The sequence below is a fragment of the Oxyura jamaicensis genome, chromosome 18 (assembly GCF_011077185.1).
Source record: "Oxyura jamaicensis isolate SHBP4307 breed ruddy duck chromosome 18, BPBGC_Ojam_1.0, whole genome shotgun sequence".
Taxonomy (NCBI): Eukaryota; Metazoa; Chordata; class Aves; order Anseriformes; family Anatidae; genus Oxyura; species Oxyura jamaicensis.
In genome coordinates, this window is record NC_048910.1 from 8,674,988 (window position 1) to 8,700,652 (window position 25,665).

At 37.8% G+C, this 25,665-nt stretch overlaps 1 protein-coding gene across 1 annotated transcript; it reads left to right on the forward strand.

Moving 5' to 3' along the window:
- The first annotated feature begins 62 nt into the window (after positions 1-62).
- SUZ12 (SUZ12 polycomb repressive complex 2 subunit) lies at positions 63-25,603 on the forward strand. The gene is made up of 16 exons (XM_035342222.1): positions 63-780; positions 3,414-3,460; positions 3,553-3,617; positions 8,314-8,382; positions 10,886-10,935; positions 13,898-13,983; positions 15,361-15,592; positions 16,341-16,443; positions 17,269-17,374; positions 17,854-18,031; positions 20,198-20,289; positions 20,758-20,901; positions 21,643-21,800; positions 22,157-22,355; positions 22,868-22,947; positions 23,157-25,603. The coding sequence occupies exons 1-16, from the start codon at positions 78-80 to the stop codon at positions 23,500-23,502; spliced, it is 2,658 nt and encodes an 885-aa protein (XP_035198113.1). The 5' UTR covers positions 63-77; the 3' UTR covers positions 23,503-25,603.
- The last annotated feature ends 62 nt before the right edge of the window (positions 25,604-25,665 follow it).

The following is a 25,665-nucleotide window of genomic DNA, read 5'->3' on the forward strand; positions in this document are numbered from 1 at the left end:
GGGGTTCGGAGGGGTTCGGAGGGGCTCGGAGGGGCGGGCCCCGGGCGCGAGGCGGAGGCGGCCCCGCTCTACCCAGCATGCCCCGCGCCGGGAGGGCGAGCGGCCCTTTCCCGCGAATTCAGTTCAAAGGAGGGGGAGGGGAGAAGCGCCAAGCGGCGGAGCGCACCGACCAACCAAACTCTTCCAGAACCATCCGTGCGTCACGCGGGGGCGGGCCCGGAGCCGGCCAATGGGGCGGTGCGGCGCCACGTTCGGAGCCAATGGGAGGAGGGCGGGGGCGGGCGCGTTGCGGGCCGTCGGGTTCGGCTGGTCGCGGCGCTGAGGAGGAGCGGAGCGGCGGCGGCGGCGACTTGGAGGAGTTGGGGCTCGGCGCTTCCCCTCCCCCCGCCTCGCCCCCCGCCCCCGCCCGCCCGCTCCCCCCCCGGGGCCCGCTCGCTCCCCGTCCCCCCGGGGCGCTCCCGGGGGCCAGGCCCATGGCTCCTCAGAAGCACGGCGGAGGCGCGGGGCCCAGCTCGGGCTCCGCCGGCGGCGCCGCCGGAGGAGGCGGAGGAGGCGGCGGAGGCGGCGGGGGCTTCGTGGGCTCCGCCGCGGCGGCGGCTCCGGCCGGGAAATCCGGGGGTGCGGCGGGCGGCGGCGGCGGCGGCGGAGGAAGCGGTTACTCGGGCGGCTCCTCGGCCTCCTCGGCGGCGGCAGCGGCGGCGGCGGCGCTGCCCCCCGTGAAGAAGCCGAAGATGGAGCAGATCCAGGCCGACCACGAGCTCTTTCTGCAGGCCTTCGAGAGTGAGGAGCGGCGGGGACCGCGGGGGGGGGGCGGCGGGGCCGCCGCGGAAAGGGCGGGAGGAGGAGGCGGGGGGGGAGAAGGGGGAGGCTGTGGGGAGCGGGGGGAGGCCGGGGGGCGGCGGGGCCTCAGCCCCCGGCTGCCCGCCTCGGTCCCGGCCCCCGGCGGGCTGCGGGGCTCTCGGGGCGGCCAGTTGCCTGCCTGCGGGGCGCTGGGGGCAGGGAGCTGCCCCCCCTCTATACACACACCCCGGGACGGGGGGCAGGGGGCGAGCCGGAGCTCCCCGTCCGGGGGGTTTCTTTGTCTGGTCCCCAGCGGCCCCCGGTTGAGGCTGCGGGGTGGAAGCGGAGCTCGGCGAGCCGCGCGTCGCCCTGTGGCAGCCCGGGAGGGGAGCGGAGAGCCCCCGGGTGCGCGGCGGAGTCACTCGCGGAGCGCTGGTGCACGAGCACGGCTTAGCTGTGAACTCACGCTACTCCCACGGGTGTCCGTGCCAGGGCTCGGAGGAAAATCCGTAGTGCCCTACTGAGGCGCGGGGTGGTCCTGGGACTGCTGCTGTCACCGCTCGTGCCTCCCCGCTGCAGGCGGTGACAGTGCGTGATAAAGAGTTGGAGCTTTCGGTGTCGCCTCAAATCCCTCCTAATGTCGGGTCCTTTGAAGCTGAGCCTTGTTAACGAAGCTACGGGGTCGATAATAGCGTACTGCAAACAGGGCAAGTTGCAAACGGGAGTTTTAAGATGTTTGCTCAGTGGTCAGTGGTCGAGGTTGGGGGGAAAATTTCCCTTCCCATGCCCCGGTCTGTCAGAAAAGGGGAGCGAAAGAAGGGGGCAGGTAGGGATCGGGAATATGTTACAGCGCAAATGTGTCACAACTGCTAACTGTGGTGTGAATCTTATGGAAATCCTGCAATAAGTAAATATTCGGTTAAGAAACCCTAAAACGCATAGGATCGAATTGCATTCTTCTGGAATATTTTTGTCCTTTCTCGAGGTCATATGCCAGAAAAAAGATAAAGATTTATTTTCGGCTTTTGCTGAGCGGTATGGACTTCTGAACCATACGTCTGTTTGCAAGTCGAAAAGTGTCAGAGAATTTTTCTCCTTGGGGAAGTTAAAGTTGAAACAGCAGCTCACTGTCCGTAAATTACATATTATGTCATGTAATTTGATTTTTTCATATCTTTCTAAACTATCACAGATTTTTGGAGACTAAAAAAGTGAGATCTGTCTTAAAAAGTCGTGACAATGTATTTTCACTCTGTAAAGCATGCATTTCTTAATTTCTTATCTGTATTCTTCAAGTCATGTTAGTACCAATTCATTAGGATGGTAGTTCTTAATTTGTATTAAGCAGAATTTTACTGGTGTTCATGAGGCTTCTGAAAGTAAATACTGGGATTCTTTTAAGATTTCCTTCTCTTTAATAACTACACACCTTTCTAATAATAAATTATTCTGGGTTTTACGTTCATAGTCTTATTTCTACACTTGAATCATATCTTTAGAAGTGGGTGAAGAATATGTAGTGCTGTCCTTTACCTCTAATCACAAAATTCTGTAAACCAGAATAAGGTTTTCAGCTATTTAAAATAAGTACCTTGCCGTAATATACAAGTAAAACACTGTATTTCTTAAGAAATAAATAGCTGTTTAGTTTCTTCATGTGGAAAACTGAGGCAGCGCTAGTAGCCGTAGCGTGGGCATCTAGGCATTCTACCTATCTCTTGCTCTCCGTTTGTTCTGTCAAGTGATTTCCGTGTTTCTTGCTGATATGACCTAATCAAGGTGGCTGAAAAGTAGTATTTTTCAGTTTAGATTGTATTTCTGTTTTAAGAAATAACCTGATCCAGACAAAAACTTTTTTGTCCTGATTTATCTTAATTGGTTAAAACTTAACTGAAGGTCCCCTTTTCTGCAGGCATGTCTCGCTCTTTTGAACTTTGGTTATTACACCTATTTCGAGTGATGCTGCCCTTTCATGTCAGTATCGAGCAGAGCCCTATTATCTTCCATCAGTTTGCACTTTGAAACAGTAGTTGCTGTAGCAGAATCAACATTTTTCTGATCCTAAGAGAGTAAGAGATTTTGGAAATGAATTTTTCTAGCTGAAATGATCTGTACTGGGTCGTAGTCAACTGTCACTGCCTATTTTTGTTTTGGTACCGCGTGCAAATGACCTTGGTACTTTCCAGAAGGATGAAACAATCGAATCCCAAATTGTCTGACTCAGTGAATTTAGTGTACTATTTTGGTATTGTACCAGACTTGCTTGTTAACTTGAAGAAAATTCACCTGTTCAACAACAAACTGTAATATGTCGAGGTACTTTTTTCTGCCTTTCTCTAATGCAAAGCCTGTAAGAAGCATGTTTCGTGAAAAAGGAGCATAGCTGTCAGGGTCGCCACTACCAGTTTACGCTACCTTAAAACAAGAAGTTGCTTTGTGTTGTACAATAGATGGAATAACCTTTGACTTGTTAACTCGGGGTTATTTAGACATCACGATGCTTCCCTTAAACTGACTTTTGTGACAGTTATTTAAAACAACCAACCAACGTGTTAAGCTTGATACAACTGCATCACTGAAGGCTGTTCTAGAAGTTCAAAGCATGTTGGATAACACGTGTTTCTTTCTCTTAGAACCAACACAGATATACAGGTTTCTACGTACCCGGAATCTCATAGCAGTGAGTAATTGGTCTTTTATCAGTCCTTTACTTTGGATTTGTAGGAAACTTAATTAAAGCATGTTAACCTTTTCCATATTTTTTTCCTGCAGCCAATATTTTTGCACAGAACTCTCACTTACATGTCCCACAGAAACTCCCGAACAAATATCAGAAGGTAAAACAATTTTTTGAAAACTATCTTCTGCTCCTTAATTAACGTTTTGGGATTAAATAAGTAAATAGTGGGTGGTGACGTCTTCTCTTCAGATGGTGTGTAAAACATTGCTGTTTCTTTTTCAAGAACTTAAAGGCATACGTTAACTTACAGTTGATTTCTGAGACCTAAGAACTTTTCTGGGATGTTAAGTGCGTGTGACTTTACACTTATGACTTGTTTTGGTGTTGGGAGTATTAAAATATGGAAAACTGTCCGCAGAACCCTAACCTAATTCTCCATATGTGTTTTCTGTTTTGGGGAAGAGCTTCTTAAAAACAAACAAAACTTTATAACTTCTGGGCTTATGAAATCGGTGGTGCTTGATCATAAGTATAAGAAATATGTTAGTTTAACCGCTTATTTAAAAAATCAAACAAAAAACAACAAACACTTCTATTTTGGTTTTGTTAATTAGTCTTAGAAAGAACCAGTACTCTTTTCTGTAATTATATTAACTGAAAAATGATTAATTTGTAGCATTTTCCAAAAAAAAAAAAAAAAAAGCAGAGGCTTTAAAAAGGTTGCTTTGAGCTGGATGTATCTGAGAAACGGGCTTCAGTTTTGACATTGCGTAATAGTTGCTCCTATCGTATGAGGTGCTACAGCTGCATGTCAGTTGCTTTTAAGATACATAAATATTGCATCTCGGAATGTGCATGTCACAGTTGTACATTATTTATTACTAGGACTGCAAAGTCCTTTCAGTTTTATCCCCCTCACTGAAACTATTTTTTTTTTTATTATTTGGATTTCTTGTAGCTTGAACACTGAAAATGTTTTAACACTTCCGTTCTTACTGATTGTGAACAGTTACTGTGGGACTAAAATAGTTAATCATGAACGCTTAGGAATAGCAACTATCTGATTTTTGCACACAATTCTAATTTAAACTAGATCGGTATCTTAAGAAGGTAACTTTTGAATCTTCTATCAAGAGAATTTGCAAATTTTAATTAAAACAGGATATATTTAGCATTCTCAGATCTCATAGATACTGTCTAATGCTTTTGCCATTTTCTTAAAATTGTATTAATAGCATACAACTTCAAGTATTGCATACAACTTCAAGTACTTTAGGATGTATACTGCTTCAATTCATCCTGCCCTTTGATCATTTTTTTTTAACTTGAAGTTGCTGCTTGATTTTTCTTACAGAAGTTACCAAAGGGAATTGTTTGCTTATTTTAAAAGAGTAGAGCCAAATTTTAAGAAATAATGTTCAGGTGCTTTTATTGTTTGTTTGCTTTACACCAGAATTGTGCAACAGGAAATTGTTCTTGCTTACTACAGGTTTTAATTTATAGTTGATTGAAATGCATATGTTCTTTTACCTGAATCTTAATCTGTTTCTTTGAATGTCTGCTGTAGTTGCTGGGAAACAAGAAGTGGTACTTTGCATGTACATTGTGTTGTCCACTGTTCCAAATTCCGGTTCAAATTCAGCTGCACAAGTAATGCCTAGTTTCTCTTTGAAATCTACTGATTTTTATTGTAATACTCTGGTTTAGAACTGTGATTTTGGTTGGTTAGTGTTTTCATCCATAACAGACAAATTAATAGTGATTTCACTCACTAGTTTTCTGAAAATACTGGCTTATTGAAATCAGTCTGGTAATTAGGTCTTGGAAGAAGAAATAAAACACTTGAGTATGTTTTCTTTCTAAAAACACAGTAATGCTGCAACAGAAGTAAGCCAGCACAGTTGAGGAGGGAAAAAAACAAAACAGTTGCAACGGAGCATGTTCTCCTCTGGGTGCCCCCTGCCTTTCCGTGCTGTGTCAGTACTGTGGTCTCTCTCTGCCGAGTTAAAAGGCAGAAGTTACAGCTTAAAGGTAGTTCAAACTGTTTGGCTGTAGTTAGAGCATTTACTGAGGGACTTGAACTAAACCTCCCCAGGAGGTTGTTTGCAGGCATCCTGGCAAACACTTCCAAATGTGCACAAGGCCTTAGTTGCCATTCCTCATTCAACAGAAATAGTTAAGGTACAGGATCCTGACACGTTGCTCAACAAGAGGCTTTAACAGAAAAAATATCCAGACTAGATGATCTTATTGAGGCTTAATTTGGAAAGCTTTACGTACCTACCTTTGGTACAACTAAAACTCTACCAGAGTTCTCTCTGCAAAGAATTATCTTCTAGAGCTGTGTAATTCTTAGTTTGCTTACGTTGACCTTTACAAAATATGCATGTGTATTTATTTTCCCTTTTGTCACTCTTAGATTGCCGATCATTGTTTTGATGGCCATTTTGATAAACAATATCCTATGTAAACTACACAAATTATCCCCAAGATGTATACAGTTTAACTATTACAGTAGTAATTATGGCTCCACGTCTTTTATCTCTAGCCCTACAGCAGTCTGAGAAAAATGCCAGACAAATTTATCACTTGGAGGTAGGGGAATAAAATTGCATTTTTACCAAGAAATGATCCATTGATGTCGGTTTACATGTTTAAGACTGAGAAAGTGTTGATAATGACCAGGATGCTTAAAGTATAGGGAGTAAGTTAATGAGCAGGTGTCAACTTGTGCTGTAAATCTTCATTGTGTTATGTTTCATTAAAGGCAACGGTTGTTTGAGGGGTATGCTTTGGTAAAATGATACTTTATGGAAAACTGAAATGGATTTTAAGCCTGGGGGTCTGTCTTTAGGTGTTACCATCTTAATAGATCAAATGATGTAGTTTGAAAGAAGATACTGTATTAATAAAAGTTGCTTCCCATACAGTATTTGGATAAAGGAATATTTTTAGCTTATTGGCAGAGTAATGGCGTGCTACTATGATGTGACTTCTAATACTTTGTTAATTATTACTGTGCTGCACTGGAATAAGAGTGGGTGGAGAAAGGAATGTGCAAGATGCACATACTTGTAGCCCAAGTAAATGCTGTCCTAAAAATTCTGAGTGTTAAGGACTATTAGAAACTCAGTTTTGTCCCTTGTGCATGAATAAGGAGCACAGTAACATAAAAACAGTTCTCTGGCTTAAAGGAATGTCAGTACTTCCTTGTGTTCATACAAGTTAACTTCAGGGGTAACAAATTTGATTTAGTGTTTGTTGTTGTTGTTGCTATTTTTAGTTTTTCTGAAAGATTTTGAGGACTTTTTCCTCCTTTTGACTAACCTGAGTTTGACATTTGGAAAAGTTGTGTAATTGTTATATGTGAGCATTAACGAACCAGAAAGTTTAAATGCAAGCTGTGTTAGACAGCGGTATACCTTAGGAAGGGTTGTGAAGCTCTCCCTTTCTTGAAACGTTAGTTGGTTTCTGGCTCCTGTTCTGGCCATGACTTAACTTTGCTCTAGAGCTGCTTTGAGGAAAGTCTTTACTTTGAAGAAAGCCCGCTAAAGATCGGTGTGATTGCTTGCTGTTCTGCAGACTGCTGGCTGATTTTGAGCTCGTGCAGCGTGTGCATGGACGTTTTTCCCTTAGAATCTGAAACTTTCAGCTCCTCTGTTCTTAACGTACCTAAAACTGAGCATTGCAAGATTCATATTAATAATCCCACACTTCAGCATCGTTGAGTCACTTCTTGAATCTGTCTGCCTGAACCCGAGGCAGAGTAGAGCTTTGAATCAACGATTGTTTACTATACAGAATTAATTTTCTTATCTGACTGCAAACATGTACTTGTGTTTCTGGTCCAGTGTTACTATTTATCCACATGTAACTAAATCATTCAGAGGTACTAAATGCTGAATGTAGACAATGTATGACATCAGTTTGTTCAGTCAGAATGTAAACAATGCCTCCTGCTTCCCCGTGGAGGTCACGCCCCAACATTTTAATAAAAAATAATGTATTAGACAACAGATTTTCTTTTTATCTCATTTCTCTAAGGTATAAGATGATCCCCTTGCTGATTTTGTACCATTACTCACTTGTGCAATTTTGTTTACCTCTAAGTCCATTAGTTTTCCCTTAAAGAGAAATTGAAAGTCTAGTCCAGAAAGTGTTGAATAACTTCTTTTCATGAGTGAACTTCATTTAGCAATAATATTAAATGATATATATGTAGTAAAAGGGGCTGAACATAGGAGCATGAACAAACTGATATTGTCAGAGAAAATATTTATAAAGTGATTATTCTCTGACATTGTTGTGTTTTTTTTTTTAATTTCTTATGAATGATTTCTAGAAATATTTTAAACTCATTGTTCTTTCTATTGTGTCCATCTAATGCAAATTTGTGTAGGAAAAAAAAGTCTGATCATTGGGCTTTCAACTGTTTTTTCAGATAATGTTTTCATTATTAGATCAAGATTAAAGTAGTGATGACTAGAGAATTAACTTGGATGTTTCTAGATGTCATAAGTGTCGCTAAAGCAGGAAGACTTTCTTTGAGCTAAGTTGAAATGCCATTAGACATGTTCATGGAAAGGCGTAATATGCTGTTAAATGGCACTTCTTATGAGCAGTAAGATCACTTCTGGAAGGTCTCTAATTATTTTCATTATTTTGATACTGCTTGAAAAGCTGTATTGCAGATAGATATTTATGGGTGCTTTGTGAATGGAAGCCTAAAATTGCATATATAGGTAGTTTTTAATACAAAATCAAGCCAAAATTTTGACTGATTTTTTTGTTGTTGTTGTTACATATGGGAACAGTGGCTACATTAAGCTATACTCTCTGCTTTTTCTTTACAGGAAAACGTTCAAAGTAGATGACATGTTATCAAAAGTAGAGAAAATGAAGGGAGAACAAGAATCTCACAGGTACTGTTCTGCATATATATTTGTGTGTATGTAGGAATGCTAAATCAAAAGGCTTTTGGATTGACAAAGTGAAGATGATAAAGTCATTATTAGAATTAAGGTATTCTGGTGAAAACTTGGAGAAAAAGCAGAAGACTTAGAGAAAAGCAATGCTGGGATAAACTTTTCCAATATTTGTAGTGCCCTTTCTTAAAATGCGTGGAAGCCTGAAAGAGGTATTTGTCTTAACCTTCTTTTTGATATTGTTGATTATATGAGTAACTAATCTGTATGTGCTGAAATTAAACATAAGTAAATAAATGTAACGGTATTTTCCTGTAGCTGCCTTTGTTCATAGTTGGGGGAGACATTTACAGAAACTGTTACCATTATTTAAAAGATCTTATCCTTGTCCTTTTCAAGCCATACCAGGGAAACTAGTTATAAAATGTTTTTATTAAAGGCAATAGGACTTGGCAGTGTTCCTTTGTGATTTTCTAGTGAGAAATATTGCTTAGTCAGAGATTTATCTTGTGATCTGACCACACGCATTTCTGAACCTTAGCATAATTCTAGCTGAGTAACAGTGCTCCGTCTTTAAGAAATAGTTGGATAATTTCAAGTCTTATTTCCATATGGAATTGTTGGATTGAGGGGGGAAAATGCTTAATGAATTATAATTGTGAAATGGTAATTGCACTTACCTATTGGTTTTGTCATCTTAATTATATAACACTTTTTAAAGTGTTGGATAAAGCTCACACTTTGTCAGATCTTACTACGATACTTCAGAAAAAAAAATTGACATTTGAACTTGCTGAGTTTGCCATGTTGTATTTGGTAAAAGTCCAAGTTCAGCAGAGGCACTAGACTTGGGAATGATGCGTTTCAGTTCATCTTTATCCTAGCCAATGGCAAAAACAAACCGCAAATCTGTGTAGTCTTTTTCTTGACACATTTCATAGTGCTGAAATAAAAGTTTGAAAAACTTATTCACAGAAGTAATATAGCATACAATATGTTCACATTTTAATGTGATAGATAATGACCTTTTTTCTTTCTTTTTAAAATTTTATTCTTTACGTATGATTCAGTTAAGCACCTAAGCTTTTTGTGAAGATACGTGATAGGAATAAAGCAATCCATTGTAAAGACTTCCAGAATTATTTTCTTCTAATCTACACAGTTCAGCCCGAGATCCGTTTTAATCCTGCAGGTTGGCTTTGTGTTCTTTTTAGGTAGAAAGATTGTAGATGATTTGCCAAAACCCTTCTTTTTAATGTACTTAATGGATAATGAGAAACAAAGCATTCTGGAAATTGTAAGACAAAAACAAATGTTGAAAGACTAACCTAAATTGCTGGAATGTGTGAAGACCCATTCAGGGTTTTTTGTGGTGTGTGTTTTTTTTCTTAACCAGCTATTCTTTTTCCATAGTGTTTGCAAATAATTAGTCTGCCTCAGAGGAAACCATGCAAGATGGAATTTAGTCTGAAACAAACTTATAAATTCTGTGTTTTGAGAGATTTCATAGATTTTGCTGATATTATTTTTCTTGTCTTTCTCTCCATACATTATGGTTGCTTCATAGGCAAATATTCTCCCTTAAAAGATAAGGATCAAGTTGAAACAGAACATAGATCTGTGTGTGTTAGCTTTGCGCTTTCAAAACTATAAAAATATATTCAGATCTGGAATTGGTCTGGAGGAGTAACACGGCTGAATGATGCAAGTTGGTGTAGACAGAATCCTTCAAATGCTCATGGACACTTGTTACCTCAGTGCTTTCAGGAACGTGTTTAAAATAGGTTTTGAATGTAAGGTATCTTTCTGAGAAGTTGATGGAGATGCTTATCTGGTGTTCTAGTGTGACAGACAGTATTTTGTAAATTCTGTGCACCTTAAAAATACCGAGTGTTTTGAAACCCATTTAATTCTGGTTTTGTGAATACTTGCTTTGAATTGAAATGTATTCTCTTATTAATAAATTGAAATAAAACTGGCCTTTGGTGCCCATTATGATGGCCTGCAGTGCTGTGAAGCCAAATAGATGCAACTATTACTTTGTTTGCATGTTATACCTCTAGCTTCACTGTTGTGAAGATTCTGCTTACCGAACTTAAAATACTTGTACAAAAATTTTGATACCATATACTTCAGGGTGAAGTTCTAGACAATTTCTACCAAAACTCATCTCTGTTGTTGCCAAAGGTTTAGGAAATGTCTGCATGCCTGTGGTGGCAAGATATCACCTCTAAATACAGCACCCTTCTAGGGAAGTGTTTAGACCCCTATCTTTTCCCCCACCTTCCCCAGTCATGGAATGTAGGGAGAGAATCTGTAGAGAGAAGACTGGTCTACAGGTGTGCCTTAGTGCACGCTATTCCCAGACAGTTTAAAAGCAGGTGGAAGGATGGACTCTGTTACGGTTAGGCCTATCCTGAACATCAGTGAAAGGAGTGGCTGTTATGAGGAGAAAATACTTCATTGTTCTAACATAACCTTTTTTTTTTTTTCCTTTTAGCTTGTCTGCTCACTTGCAACTTACGTTTACTGGTTTCTTCCATAAAAATGGTACGTTTGCAAAATTAATTCATTATACCATTAATTTGTGTAACACCTCTGAAATTAGTGTAGATCTGTGAGACGAATATGTGAACAGTGTGTTACAATCTCTGCTGCTTGGCTGCAGATTTTAACTTCGTTATTCTCTGTCCCATTACTTACAGTACTTTTAATTGTTCTTTCACTATGTGTTAGTGTAACTGTGAAGTTAAGCAGCTAAGCCTTCCAGGGTTTTAGTCAAAACAGTGATTTTGATACTTCATCCATTCAAACTTGAAGAAGCTTGAAGTAGACCTTGAGGAAAGAGTTCCTGAAGAAAGTGATTTTATGGACGTATGCCTTTGAAGTATTTGAGGTATCTTTTACAAACAAAAGAAAAACAACAGCTTCAGAGGTTTTGAATTTAACATAGAAGTATGTGAACAAATTGTGTCAGGTAGAGCCTAGAAACGTGGAAAAGGCCATGCCAGGGATTATAAGAGAGCAACTGAAAATATTTCTTGGTGACTTGCAGTCATTTTATTGTCTGTTATGCGCATAAGGCATTACCTCTCAAAATTGGAATATCGGGCTTCCCAGACCAGAATGAACAGTTCTGTTCCTTTAACGAAAGCAGAAGTTACATGCTTTATGCTGTATAGGCATGGGTAAATTCACTGTCTTTACTTTCCAAAAAAAAACAAACAAACACCTGTTTATCCATTAAAATTAAGCAGTGTTTCTATTTTTTTTAGTTAAAAATATTCTGTATGACATCTAAGTCCTTGGATGTAAAAGCTACTTCAGTTCCTGTAACAGGTTCTATACTTCAGTCTGGAATCTGTCATGTTCCATCAAACTATTTTGTGCTTAACTGGATCTGTTCAAGTCAGGTGTTTAGAAGTTAAAGTTGCAAATGTCTAGATTTCATAAACACTTTTTTTAGTAAACTGTAATGTCATTCTGAGAAAGTTCTTCAAATATCTTGGCTTGTAATGTTCTTCTGGAATTCCAGAATACTGCTGGTCTCAATGGATACTATTTGTCTTGTTTCTGCTTGTAGGAATTTCATTTTATACGTTGTCTTCAGATCTTTAGCTGAGAAAACCACACAAAATGAGGACTTCTGGGGCAGCAAGTGATAAGAATAACTACATCTTAAATTCAAATGATGTTCTGGAAGGAACAGATTTTGAAGTTGTTAGTAAATTCCTCACACGTGGAATTTAAATAGCCTAGTGGACAGGATAGTTGTCTCAGTTTCTGCTGACTGGCCTCGCCGTTCTTACTGCTTTTCTCTTACTGTATAGTAGAGGTGGGCTGTAGGAGAATTTTGAAGATGTTTGGCTTTTGTGTTTTCAAATGTTTTGATTGTGTCTGTACTGTTAGCTCTAAAAACCTCCGTTTGCTTTAAGAGAGTGACAGTGTGATGTCTCTTTGTATCACATAAACAATATATGCTTTGATTAATATTAAATATAGAAAATATTTAAATTAATGAAGCTGGCACAGTTAGCATGCTACTTGTCTGGATTGAAAAGTATTTTGGAAACTCTTGAAAGAAGAGTATGTGATGGCTTTTTTATTTTCTGAGCTCCTTAATTTTCTAAGAAAAGATTTCTAATATATCTTGTATTTAAAATGGAAAAAATGTTTTTTTTTTTAACTGCTAGTATCTATAGAAGACTTACTGAAACTCTCAACTGAAGTGCGTTAAGCTTCTTCAAAGTAGCATCATAAGGAAAGCAAGTGAAGATGCGTGGGTTGAGTTCTCTTTACTATGCTAAAGCTCTGCCCTTTATACCTAGTGAGCATAAAGAAGTTTTTCATTGTCAGGTTCTTTGTGACAGGGCTAAGCTTAAGCCATTGTGCTGTTTAACTTAAATGTTTGTAAGCCCATAATGGTATTTGTAAGACCTTAAAGAAACAGAAATAGCTTCATGTAGATCTGTTCAATTTTGGATGGTGACTTTTTTCAGAATATCTTCCACAAATTGTATTTAAGCTTCCATGTAGTATTGTAATCTGTTTTTTTCCATGTGAGGACATGTTTCCAGAATAACATTCATTCACGTGACTAAAATTTCTCTTACTAGACAGTGAAATTTATTTTAAAAGGCAGTTCTTAATTGGCATTGCTGCTATACTGCTGGTCACAGCCATCTTGAAGGTTCCAGGTTCTAGGAGACTTAGTATGAAGAGGCTGTGATGCAAAGTCTTATTTCATCGTTTTTTTTTCCTGGTTATTTCAAGAGTCCTTTAGCAGCTATTTGGCATAGGTTTAACTTTGCATAATTTTTAAATGCTTTGTTTTTCTTATAGCATCCGGAGCTTAAGTTTTGATAAGAACAAAATTCTAGGTTTATAAGAATAAAGTTAAAAATTATAGGAATTAATTTCACTCATCTGTAACTAGTTACTTTTCTTAAATCTACTGATAACTTTTTCCTCTGCTATAGAAATACTTCAGCTGGTTCATGTCATGCTGTGTCTTTGGGCTGTTTTACGAACCTACACAACAGCTTCACTTTCAGTTTTTACCCATAACATGTGCTCACTCACATGTATAGAGCGTGTGCTGTTCTTTGGCAAGTGGGTTGTCTTCGCAATCCGTCTTTGTACCTCCAGTTCTAGAATTGAGGTTAGGGGGTCAGGGGGGCTCTTTTGTTGTTTTTTTTTCTGTTTTTGTGAAAAATAAGGTAGAATTATTTTAAACATGAAAAGAAACTAGAGTAAAGAATGCCAAAGGTGTAGCAAGTTTACTTTTAAATGTTACAGGTCAATTATGCTAATGTTTTTAATCTGCTAGTAGTAATTAAGTAGGATATGTTCCCAGGTGGGAACTTGCCATAAGTTTGGGGAGAATTGAACTTAGAATTGACTGGAGATCTTTGTGCCTGAAAGTAGCTATGGTTAAAAATTAATTACAGATAAATTTACGGCATTGAACAGCTTTTTACTTTTTCAGAACCTAAAATATTTTTCTGTTTAGATAAGCCATCCCAAAACTCAGAGAATGAACAAAATTCTGTAACCCTGGAAGTACTGCTTGTGAAAGTTTGCCACAAGAAACGAAAGGTAAAAGTGATTTGACAAACCATTAATATGTATTAAAACAAAATGTGTACCTGATTCTGGAACACCTATTTAACATTACTATACAAGAAGCTAATGGTGAAATTTTTGAGTTTAATTTAGTCTTTATGAACTAATCATTAGAAATTGTTTTCTGTTGACTGTAAAGGATTCTTCAGAAGCAAATGTACATTTTTTTTTCCTCTGTTCCCTGAGAAATAACCGGAAGTCCTTACAAAGGCATACCTCTTTATTTTATTTGAATTTAGCTTGCTTGTAAGCCATATTCACTCATTCTGTATTTCAGCCACCTCTATTTTCACTTCATTTTTTGTATCACATAATTAAACTGTTAATTCTGTTGGCTTAAGCAAATCGGGCAAGCACAATATCATAAAATAGTCTGTGCTTTTTAGGGTTCAGAGATAAAGGAAGAAGTTGTAATTGTTTTGAAGTCCTCAGTCATCTGTCAAATCTTCTTTCCGTCCTTTTTCTGAACCTTTTTCTGATCATCTCAGCTACTGCATATTTTAGCTACTATGAATCAAACAATTTTCATCTTTTTTTCCCCAAAGCATCTTTGAATTTACCTGCTGCTTTAGATGTGTTAGTTTCACACTAGTTGCAAGTTATCCTCACAGCTATGAGAGGCTCAGCAACGCACACCATAATTTTTAATCAAAAAGGGAAAGATTTGCAGTGATAATTCTCTATTTTCCCTAAGACTATTGAACTGTTATGGCATAGTTTTAAGAGTTACTGTTGTTTCTAGCTAGTTTTGCTCCTTGCTATCATATAGATAAGTATGGTAAAAGGAGGAGGTGTCAATGATTATTTGCAGTATGTTTTATTGTGAATTTCATACTTAGGCCATCTTGCCTTGTTTTTTTCAATATTACACAGTGTTCCGTGATCTATCTGAGAGATACTGAATATAGTAAATCCCAGGTAAGTGGTTCTTTATCTCCCAGATAGCGCATAAGTGCACTTTGTAATATTGGAAGAAGATAGTAATACCTTGGAGTATATGTATGTAACCAAAACATTTAATTTCTGTAGGTAAACTGAATTAAATTAGCATTAATGGCTGTTCTACATGTTTTCTGGATACTTCGTGTCAGTGTTAATTTAATCACTTAGAGAAAGATGGCTACTGTCAAAAGTGGTTATAAAATGCCAGGTTTATTTACACTTTCTAATATCTGTTTTTACATTTAGAACCTGGACTTGTTATTCTGTTTTTATTTACATCTGTTATAAGGCTTATTTCCAAAAAGAGGACAGGACAAGTACAATCCATAAATGATATAAATTTTCACACTTAATGTCTTTATTTTGTATTCTAAAAACCTAAACCTTAGCTCTCTTGTTTTCCTGCAGGATGTCAGTTGTCCAATAAGACAGGTTCCTACAGGTAAAAAGCAGGTGCCTTTAAACCCAGACCTCAGCCAAATAAAACCAGGCAACTTCCCATCGCTTGCAGTTTCCAGTAATGAGTTTGAACCAAGCAACAGCCATATGGTGAAGTCTTACTCATTGTTATTCAGAGTAACTCGCCCAGGAAGAAGAGAATTTAATGGACTGATCAATGGCGAGACTAATGAAAACATTGGTAACTTCAAACTTTAAATAGGCTTTTATGAGGTTTATCTTGCAGGCATGTGTACAGTTGTCCTGATTTGTGGTGCAGGTCCTACTCAGAGAAGGTATTAATAGACGAGCAACTGAGTTGGCTTTACTTGTTTTTGCCCTTTCAAGATATGGCTGAAAAATAGTTTGTAGCTAGAAACTGTGTTTCTATTTCTGTCAAAATTTAACACGGGGTTTTGTTAATGTGTGATGGTGTTAGGCAACACTGTGATTGGGGGGGTGTGAATAATGAAACTGTGGTCTCTGGGACTGGCTTCGTCACCCTGGTCACTACTGACTCAGCTGGAGATGTGGTCATGGTCTCATCAAAACTAAATGACTAGCCAATAAATACCTTTTTTAAATTGCTATTTAAGGTATTTTTTTAAAATTACTAAGGTCTTACATGTTATATCACAAATGTTGCAGCCTTGAAGACAAATATAGAATGAAAACTTTTTTTTTCTTACTATTTTATAATTAAAGAAGGAGGAAGGCCAAATTCTAAATAGTTTATGCTGACAGTAATATGACTGGACTATAAATATACATGAACGTATCTAAAATGTGATTATCGTTATGCTAAGTGCTCTTTCTGTTGGCATCGAGCTTTTCATATGACGTATCTGATGTAATCAACAGCCAGTAGTATTTTAAAATTGTCTAGAAGCTGTTTGATCATTTAAATTTGTGCCTATATAATAATTGAATGCAATGTTTGATATTTACAGATGTCAATGAGGAGCTTCCAGCTAGACGAAAAAGAAACTCTTCAAATCGTGAAGATGGAGAAAAGACATTTGTAGCACAAATGACTGTATTTGATAAAAACAGGTAATATTATCCAAAATGAGTATTTCTTCTGTTAATTGTTGGGATTTTTTTTAAATACTAAACTTAAATCTGTTTTTTAATTTCATTCTTGGATGTCTTTTGATGTGTTTTTAGTTGGTAGGTACAATAAGAGCCCAGGCTTATTGTCTTTAAAAAATAAAGAAAGAAAGAATTCTACAAGTTTTGTAGTGCACGTTTTATACTGAGAATTATTCAGTGTCAATTGTAAATCATTCCCTTTTATGAACTTGAATGTTGTCATATTAATATGCATCAGTTAGTATCAATATACCTGCCCAGCCTTGTGCTGAGGTAGTCACATATCTTCTGCTCGTACCTAATGAAGTTCTCCCATTATTATAGTGAAATCACAGTAATGGCAAGATGCTCTTTGGAATGATGTGCTGGTTATGAAGTTGTTAATGTATTTTAAATAGAGTAAACGATGAAGGTGTTATAGTGGCTTTTTCAAGATGCTGTCAAGAAATAAAACCGTAGGTCTCCAGTTTAGTTCTGCTGGGACACTGCTGCTGTAATATATTTCACGTGTAAAGGAAAAAAGCTGTAGTTCACCTTTTCCAGTATCTCACTGTATAGAATAGAATACTGGGTCAGGAAACAAACATTTTTTTTCTCATATCTGCACTTTTTTCGCTAGGGATGGTGTTTTTCCTAAGATTTACATTTAGTGGCCAAATAAATTTGCCTGAAGGTCTGCATTTAATTTCAGGGAAAAACTAGTTTATGTGATATGTATTCTACATTTTAATAGGCAAACAATAAAAGTGAGCTGCTTTACTCAGAACACATACTTTGTGTTGACAGGCGCTTGCAACTTCTGGATGGCGAATATGAAGTGGCCATGCAGGAAATGGAAGAGTGTCCCATTAGTAAGAAAAGAGCAACATGGGAAACAATACTTGATGGGAAGGTAAGGATTGTTTTAGTAGCTGAAAGACTTGTCTTCACTTAAAAAGATTCTGGATAAAGGTGAAATGCAATTCCAAGTGCAGTAGCTGTTTCCCTGAAAATGGATTAGGTTAAACAGACAATAGTACTTCTGGAACGATGGAAACAAGTTAAATTTAGCTCTTTGTTTAGGAAAGCTTTGGCTACACTGGATCATTACACAAGCAGATGTTAGTAACTGCAGTAACCTTTTAGTAAAGAAGGCCTGAAGGAACAAAAAGCTCTTGTGAATGAGATTGAAGAATTCCATCTTAAATGTAGGTTATGCTATCTGTTTCAGGTTTTTTGGTATATCTAAATGTATGGGTTTGTGTTGAGAACACAAGAAATTTATTTGATTAAAAATGACATTTGTCCCCGTTCTGTGAATTTTCTTTTATGACTTTTGTAAACGGTAAGTCACTAATTCTGGTGAGTTTTTGCCTTGTTTTTGCCCACCAGAGGTTGCCTCCATTTGAAACATTTTCTCAGGGACCTACACTGCAGTTTACTCTTCGTTGGACAGGAGACACAAACGATAAGTCTACAGCTCCTATAGCTAAGCCTCTTGCAACACGAAATTCTGAAAGCCTCCCTCAAGAAAACAAACCTAATTCTGTTAAACCTACTCAGACTATAGGTAAGCATACTTTAGTTTTGATGCTGGGTAGTCATCTGCTTAGTAATTCTGCACTTCAGGGTTCCTGACACACTGGTGAAACTACTTCAGATAAACATAAAGCAAAAATGAATGGGCTTTGTGTATCCCATGTGTTGCAATTTGTTTTAAGGTAAGTTTAAAATCTAAAAATAGTTGGACCTTTAAAGTCATGACAATATTTAAGTGATTGTGTACTGTGGTCATAAATCGTTGTGTAAAATAAACCAGCTGGAAATCTACGACTATAGCTATAAGACTAACTTCTGTGATTTTTTTTTCTGCTTTGCTGTGCTCTGTTTGACTGCTTGCTGTTCCATGAATATTTGGATTCATAGTATTTAGAAGTTCACTTTTTTATGCTTTGTAGCAAAAAGTCTTCCCTTTATATAAGTTCAGCTGATCGGTATTGGTGTTGGTTTATGCCTTGAAAATCTCAGTGTTTATACAGTTGGCCTCTTAGTGATTTTCAAAGAATGTGCAATAGCACACTTAAGCTCATGCATAATTTAAAAACATTAACAGGAATAAACTTACTGTAAAATGTTTGGTGGAAGACTGTGGTATTAAAATGTTTAGATACACAAAAAAAGCCCAGTATTTTTGTCCTCACAGTTGTTTACCTCTTGCATAATACTGGGATTGTTGCTGTGTTGGGGATATTGATACCACAGACCATTTAGCTGAATACTTGACGATGTACCTGTACAGTGGGTAGCATGTTTTTTTGGATGATAACTATGTCAAAAAATTCAGCTTAATGTAGTGGTGAGGTCTTAAATGTGAATTAGTTATTAGTTTTATGCAACTGCATAACTGTAATTTTCTTGTTTCTAAAATCATGTTTCTTCCTTGCCGTCCCAGAACTTAGCTTAAAAAGCTACTTTTGAAATACTTTCTGACACTAGATAAGAAAGACACCTTTGAGTGACAATTGCCTCCTTTTTAATAGCAGTTTCCTATCTTGGGGTCATATTTAATCTGAAATTCCCCTTTGATTTCTAGGTGGCAGTGAGGGCTAGCCTAGGTACTGTCTTTTATGTCCCCTTACTGCAGAAATAATTATGTGGACTGTAGTGGCTCTGTCTCCAGGCTTAATCTCTGGGGCTTATAGCCAGGCCCTGTTTGTGAAGAGCTGCTTGGAGTTCTGGGGTTCATACGAGGTTGTGCATTAGAGAGTTTGGTAAAATAGTACTTCAGTCTGGCTTGGTATTGGTTGTATGTATACCAGGGAGTTCTGGCTAGAATGATTCCCAACATCTTCATCCAACCTACAGACACCTTTGTCTTTGTGTATAAAAGAAAAAAAGTGCAGGAATATGTAAGGCTGATTCCTGTCTTCTGAATTTAATATTTTACCTGAGCTAGAGATGGCAGGCCCTTTGATTTCTTAAGTCAAGGTGGATGACTGGCACAGCATGCAAATGAGGAATAATTTCAATTAGAAGAAAGGCAACAGAAGGAGGGAAGTACTTGAACTTTCACTGTCAGAGTTGTTCTGCTTTCTTTTTGCTTCCTCATACCATGTCTCCTTGTATTTTAGAGCTTCTGGGAGGCCTACGTTGTAATTTGTTAGGCAGGTTTTATGCTCAGAGTTGCAAAAGAAATAACTACGTTGGCTAACTCTAGAAGGCCTGTACTAGTTTACTACACAATGCAAGGAGCAATAGGGACATGGCAATGCTGCACTGCTAATGTACTGATAGAACCTATAGCTTTTTGGAACCAGAGAAGCTGCATATTACAGTAAATGTGTAAAGTTAAAGAAAGTGTCACCTTCCAGAATAGCACAGCAGCTGCTTAATGCAGGAATATATCAGGGAGTATATCATAGTGCCAAGAAAGCAGTGAAAATAGTAAGAAGCTTATATCAGGTAGAGGTTCTGATAGTAGAAAAGTAAATCCGGTGCATCTTTCCCAAGGGCATATGAATCTGGTGTTTTCGTTTGCCTTTGTCATGTTTCCCAAGGCAGACCAATGGAGTAAAGATGCTGATACTACATACTTGCATCAAAGTTCACTAGAGTAGCTCATTTTCTTCAGAAGCAGGATACATGTCACAGAACTCCCCCACTTGAGTAAGAAACAATGTCATCTTTACTTCTTCACCCTAAACTGAAATGCTTGTCTATACCTGTGTCTTTCCAGCTGTGAAAGAATCCTTGCCAACAGACCTTCAAACAAGAAAAGAGAGAGATGTTTTAAATGAGCCTCGACAAAAGTTGCGAATATTTTACCAGGTATTGAAAATATCTGGGTTGGTGGTGGGCTGGTGAAGTGCAAGTTATTATTATGTTCACATCTGAGTTGGCGAAAGTTCTGGTTTTGGCTGGGTAACTGTCTCATTTGCTACTTTTGTGGATATCTGAAGGGGTCTCAAATTCATGTAGGAAGAGCCATTCCACATGTTTCTTTCTACAGGAAATAGTTTAGGAAATTAATCTTCCTGGGGCCATGTCCAACATAGTCCAGAATACAAAGGACATCTCTTGTTAGACATCTGGAGGGGGAGAGGTGGTCTCCATAGGGGGCATGGGGAATTCTTGAAATACCATTGTTTCAGCAAAATGAGCTCATTTTGCACTCCCAAGAACTTACTATTACAATAGAGATTTCCTGAAATTATGCCCAACTTTGTTTGGGGGGTTGGAAGGCTACTGAGTGAAATTAATTTGATGCTAACTCTATCTTTTCTTTGTTTGCATCAGTTTCTTTATAACAACAACACAAGACAGCAGACTGAAGCCCGAGATGACTTGCATTGCCCATGGTGCACGCTGAACTGTCGGAAACTGTATAGCTTACTCAAACACCTTAAACTTTGTCACAGCAGATTTATCTTTAATTACGTTGTAAGTGTCCTTTTGTAGTTCAGTGGTGTGAGATGCTGTGCAGCCTGTCACAGATTACATATTGACTGCAGTGACATTATTGCTAGCTGGTTAAGTTGTAGGACTATCTACAAGTTAACTGCAGCTTCCTTTGAATGTTGACCTGTTACATTAGGCACAAATCTGTGGGTTGTATTCTGACTACACCTGCTGCTTTTGTATCAATGTATTTTTTGTGATGCGGAAAGCAATATGTAATCTACAATTGGTTAGAAGTCTCTTGAAGTTTGAAGAAGGCTGTAAACATTTAAAGCTAATATTCATATGTAGTTATGCCGATAAGGACCTATTCCTACCAGTATGACCTTAAATAAAAAATCTGTCATGATTATTTGAAGATAATGTAGTTTCCTATACCCACTATCCTGCTCAGAAGATTATTCCAAAACTTTACTCCTTAGCTAGTTAGAAGCGTTCTAATTTCTAGGTTGCTTGTTAGCAGAATTTTGCCAATTTTGCAATTGTCTTTAATTTAACAATTGGTTGTGTTGAGTGTTTTCATGCAAAACAGTAAGATCATAGAGCAAGGATGTTTTAGTATAATCTTTGTTTCTAGCAGTTAATTATTTGGGTGGTGTAAAAGGAATCTAGAGCTCTGTCAGCTTATTGATGGGATGATATATAAGGTATTTGAAATTGAAAAGGTTACTTGTTTAAACTTCTGGGTATGTTGCTAAAAATATTTGCGATTATCTGTTTCAGTATCATCCAAAGGGTGCTAGGATAGATGTGTCTATCAATGAGTGTTATGATGGCTCCTATGCAGGGAATCCCCAGGATATCCATCGTCAACCTGGTTTTGCCTTCAGTCGTAACGGACCGGTCAAAAGAACTCCTATCACACACATACTTGTATGCAGGTAGGGAGGCTGAAAAGGAGGTCTGTCCATACTTGTGTAGGAGAGCATATGTACCAGATTTGTGAAACCTGGGGACTTGTAAATCTATAGCTGTGCATAAGCAGTGTTAAATGTCAGCAGCATTAAAGTATGGCTGTTTCTGACTGAATAAAAAGTTTTTGAGGAATGATACCTTCACCTGTGATCACATCCTTTAAGCTGAGGCATCTGTCGTAATGAGAACGTGTTTCTGTTAACTGCCTCATCCTAAAACTTCCCTCGCCCAAAAGATTGAGTGTTTTTTTTTCCTTAGGGAGGGGTTGTGAGTTGCATTTGTTTTTAGTAGTTGAAAGCAGTTACTTTTTTCCTTCTGCTAGGCCAAAGCGTACGAAAGCAAGTATGTCAGAATTCCTTGAATCTGAAGATGGAGAAGTAGAACAGCAGCGGACATACAGCAGTGGGCACAATCGGTTATATTTCCACAGTGACACATGTTTACCTCTCCGTCCACAAGAAATGGAAGTAGACAGCGAGGATGAAAAGGACCCTGAATGGCTACGGGAGAAAACCATTACTGTAATTATTCCATTTAGACAAAACTGTTTTCAATGGATTGTGGTTTTTAAATGATGGGCTGAGTTGTTTGGGGAACAAATAGGGTACATGTTGTGAAAACGATGTATTTACTTTGAGAGTAAGTAGAAAATGTGGTGATGCTCTGCCACTAATGATGTAAATTAATGGATTCAAAGTTTATATTTTCCAGTATGTCTTCAGTTGCGATGCTAGCTCAGTCCACATGGGTCCTAACAAGTTTTTTTTTATCGTTTGTGGCTGTTTCTCATTGAAAGAGGAGATGCTGGTGATACAGGAGTACAGTGCTGTATATATAATATGAAAATAATTTATCACGGATCTCTAATTGATCTGACTGCAGTTCCAGAACTTCTTAACAGTACTTACTTCTGTGATGTGTACATGACACAGGTTGAATTGTAGGTGTGCTTTCACTGCTTGTCAGCAGGCATACAGTTCTCTCATGTCGTGTTTTCTTTTTTTGTCCTTTTTCTACTCCTTTATCTTTCCAGCAAATTGAAGAATTCTCTGATGTTAACGAAGGAGAGAAAGAAGTGATGAAATTATGGAATCTTCATGTTATGAAGCACGGGTATGTTACTATAAACTTTTTTTGACACAAATCATATAGATTTGGTTGACAGTTCTGTATTGCAATTCACTAAGCACTTAAAATTCAGTGCTTAGAAAGGGATTGTTAAAGGATTATTTGGTAATAAGTTTATCAACAGTGTTTATCAGTACATCTTTTTGCTTTTGAAAGTGTTCTACTTGGATAATGACGGCTTTCTAATTTGGCAGGTTTATTGCTGACAATCAAATGAATCATGCCTGTATGCTGTTTGTTGAAAATTACGGACAAAAAATAATTAAGAAGAACTTGTGTCGAAACTTTATGCTACATCTGGTCAGCATGCATGACTTTAACCTCATCAGCATAATGTCAATAGACAAAGCTGTTGCCAGGCTCCGAGAGATGCAGCAGAAGTTAGAGAAAGGAGAATCAGCCTCCCCAACAGATGAGGAATCTTCTGAGGAACAGAGTGGGACAACAAATGGATATAGTGAAAATAATATGAGAGAGAGAATTTCAGAAATGGATAGCATCTCAGGTGTCACAAAACAGAGCAAGAAACAAAAGCTCTGAAGTCAAAAGTCAAATTGCATTCAACGGACAAGCATTGAAGTGACATTCTAGGGTGCATGAGCTCTATAAAGAATTACACAAAAAAAAAAATACAGATTCCAAACAGGCACTGCTGATGGAAATAAATGATTTCAACAAGGATATTGTTTTAACAGGGTTTCTATTCAGTTAATTATGCAAGTACTACATGTATATTGGTTTTGGTGATGTAATGACAATATAAGAGTTTGAGCATGAAGAGCAATATGAAAATCTTTTTGTAATTTTAGTAATTAGTGTCTTAAGAACTTTATGGAATTTACATAATTTAAGTATATGTAAAACAGTTTTTATATTAAGATTTTTGCATCTGTATCTGGCTGTTTTTCCTACCATGAAGTTGTGAAACATTGGGGAAAGGGGTTTGGGATACAGTTTCTGCTTTTCTTATTTAGAAGTTCTCCAGTTAGCTTTTTGTGAAAATAACGTCTCACTATTTAAAGTTTAACCTTGATCCTTGTATTTGAAATCATTTATCAATTGATCATAATTGCAAATTTATTTTACACTAAAATTTTGAAAGTTGGCATACTTAGCACTTCCTTTGTCTTGTGCCTGTTTGGAAAGATCTTGGCTTTTCATGTTGCAGACACAGTGAAGTACCACCTTGGCTTTTTGAAGTTACCAGCAGTTTGGTTTTCATGGATAATTCTGATCACACAGTGTACCATTTTAAACTTGAACATTAGCTCCTTTTATATTTTTATTACGCATTTACACAGCTACACAAACTACTTGATGTAAACCCTTTTTACTGGGGTTCTGCATCATAGTGTGCCATGCTAAAGCCGAGAGTCTAGAGTCAGTATGTAGGCATTACGTCAATTAACTTCTTTTGAAGTTGATGCCTGCTGTTTCGCCTGAGTACAGACTGCAAGTCCAGGCCATAGGTTTAGCTTTGGCTTTTGAGATGCCACTCTTGAGGGAAAAATGCACTGTAAAATTGGACCAGAAAATGTGTTGCACTTCTTATGCAAGTATTCTGTGATGTATTGTATTCAATACAGATACTAAGATACTGACTAAACTATATTTGAGCAGTTTTGCACTGCTGTTAACACATTTTATGCATACGTTTACAGATTTTTTCCAATGGAAAGTGGTTTCACTACTGGTACAGTATCAGCACCGAAGGGTTTATTCCAGCAAGCACTGTGGTTGAGTGACATCACCTCAATTTTTTATTATCCTTAAAATATTGCATTTTTCATATTCTTTATTTATAAAGGAACAATGCTGCTGTAAATACAGGTATTTTTAATTTTTTATTTCATTCCATCACCATGAGATGCAGTTCCCTATTTGTTTAAGGGGTATATAAGCTTTCTAATGGTGTCTTCAGAAATTTATAAAATGTAAATACTGATTTTGATGGTCCTTAAGATGTGTTTAACTGTGAGACTATTTAACTAATGGTGTGGATGTGATTTGTCATCCAGTATTAAGTTCTTAGTCACTGATTTTGTGTACAAAATAGGAAAGAGGGAAACTGCAGCTTTCATTACAAACTTCTTGAATTTGCCAGCTCTCTGAGTTTTAGCAAACTCTAATTATGCCTCTGGATAGTACATCAAGCATTTCTCTCTGGCTTTAATTTGCTAAAGCTGTGCACATATGTAAAAAAAATAGATTATTTTAGGGGAGATGTAGTTCTAGAATTATTGCTTATGTCATTTCTTAAGCAGTTATGCTCTTAATGCTTAAAAGAAGGCTAGCATTGTTTGCACAAAAAGTTGGTGATCCCCCCAAAAAACAGTAATGAAATTACTTCTGTCCAGTAAACTTTGTATGTCATGTCAATTTATAATAAAAGCTGAAAAAATCCCTTTGTTTTCTATTTATAAAGATGCCTTTTCTATATGTACCTTTGAGAGATTTTGAAGATATCGTGTAAGCTGGTTAAAAAGAAATTGAATGGTACAGTAGATATTTAAAAAAAAAAAAATCACACAACAACAAAACAAGGAAAAAGTTCAGTTGTTGAAATGAACCATTGTTTTTACATTAAATGTTTTATTTGAAATCGGCTTTTGTACATAAAGTTCAGTAATATAAAATCTGCCATGATGGTTGTCCAGTCATTTTGTGTGTACGTAAAATGGCCACTAGGAGCACCCTGTGTAA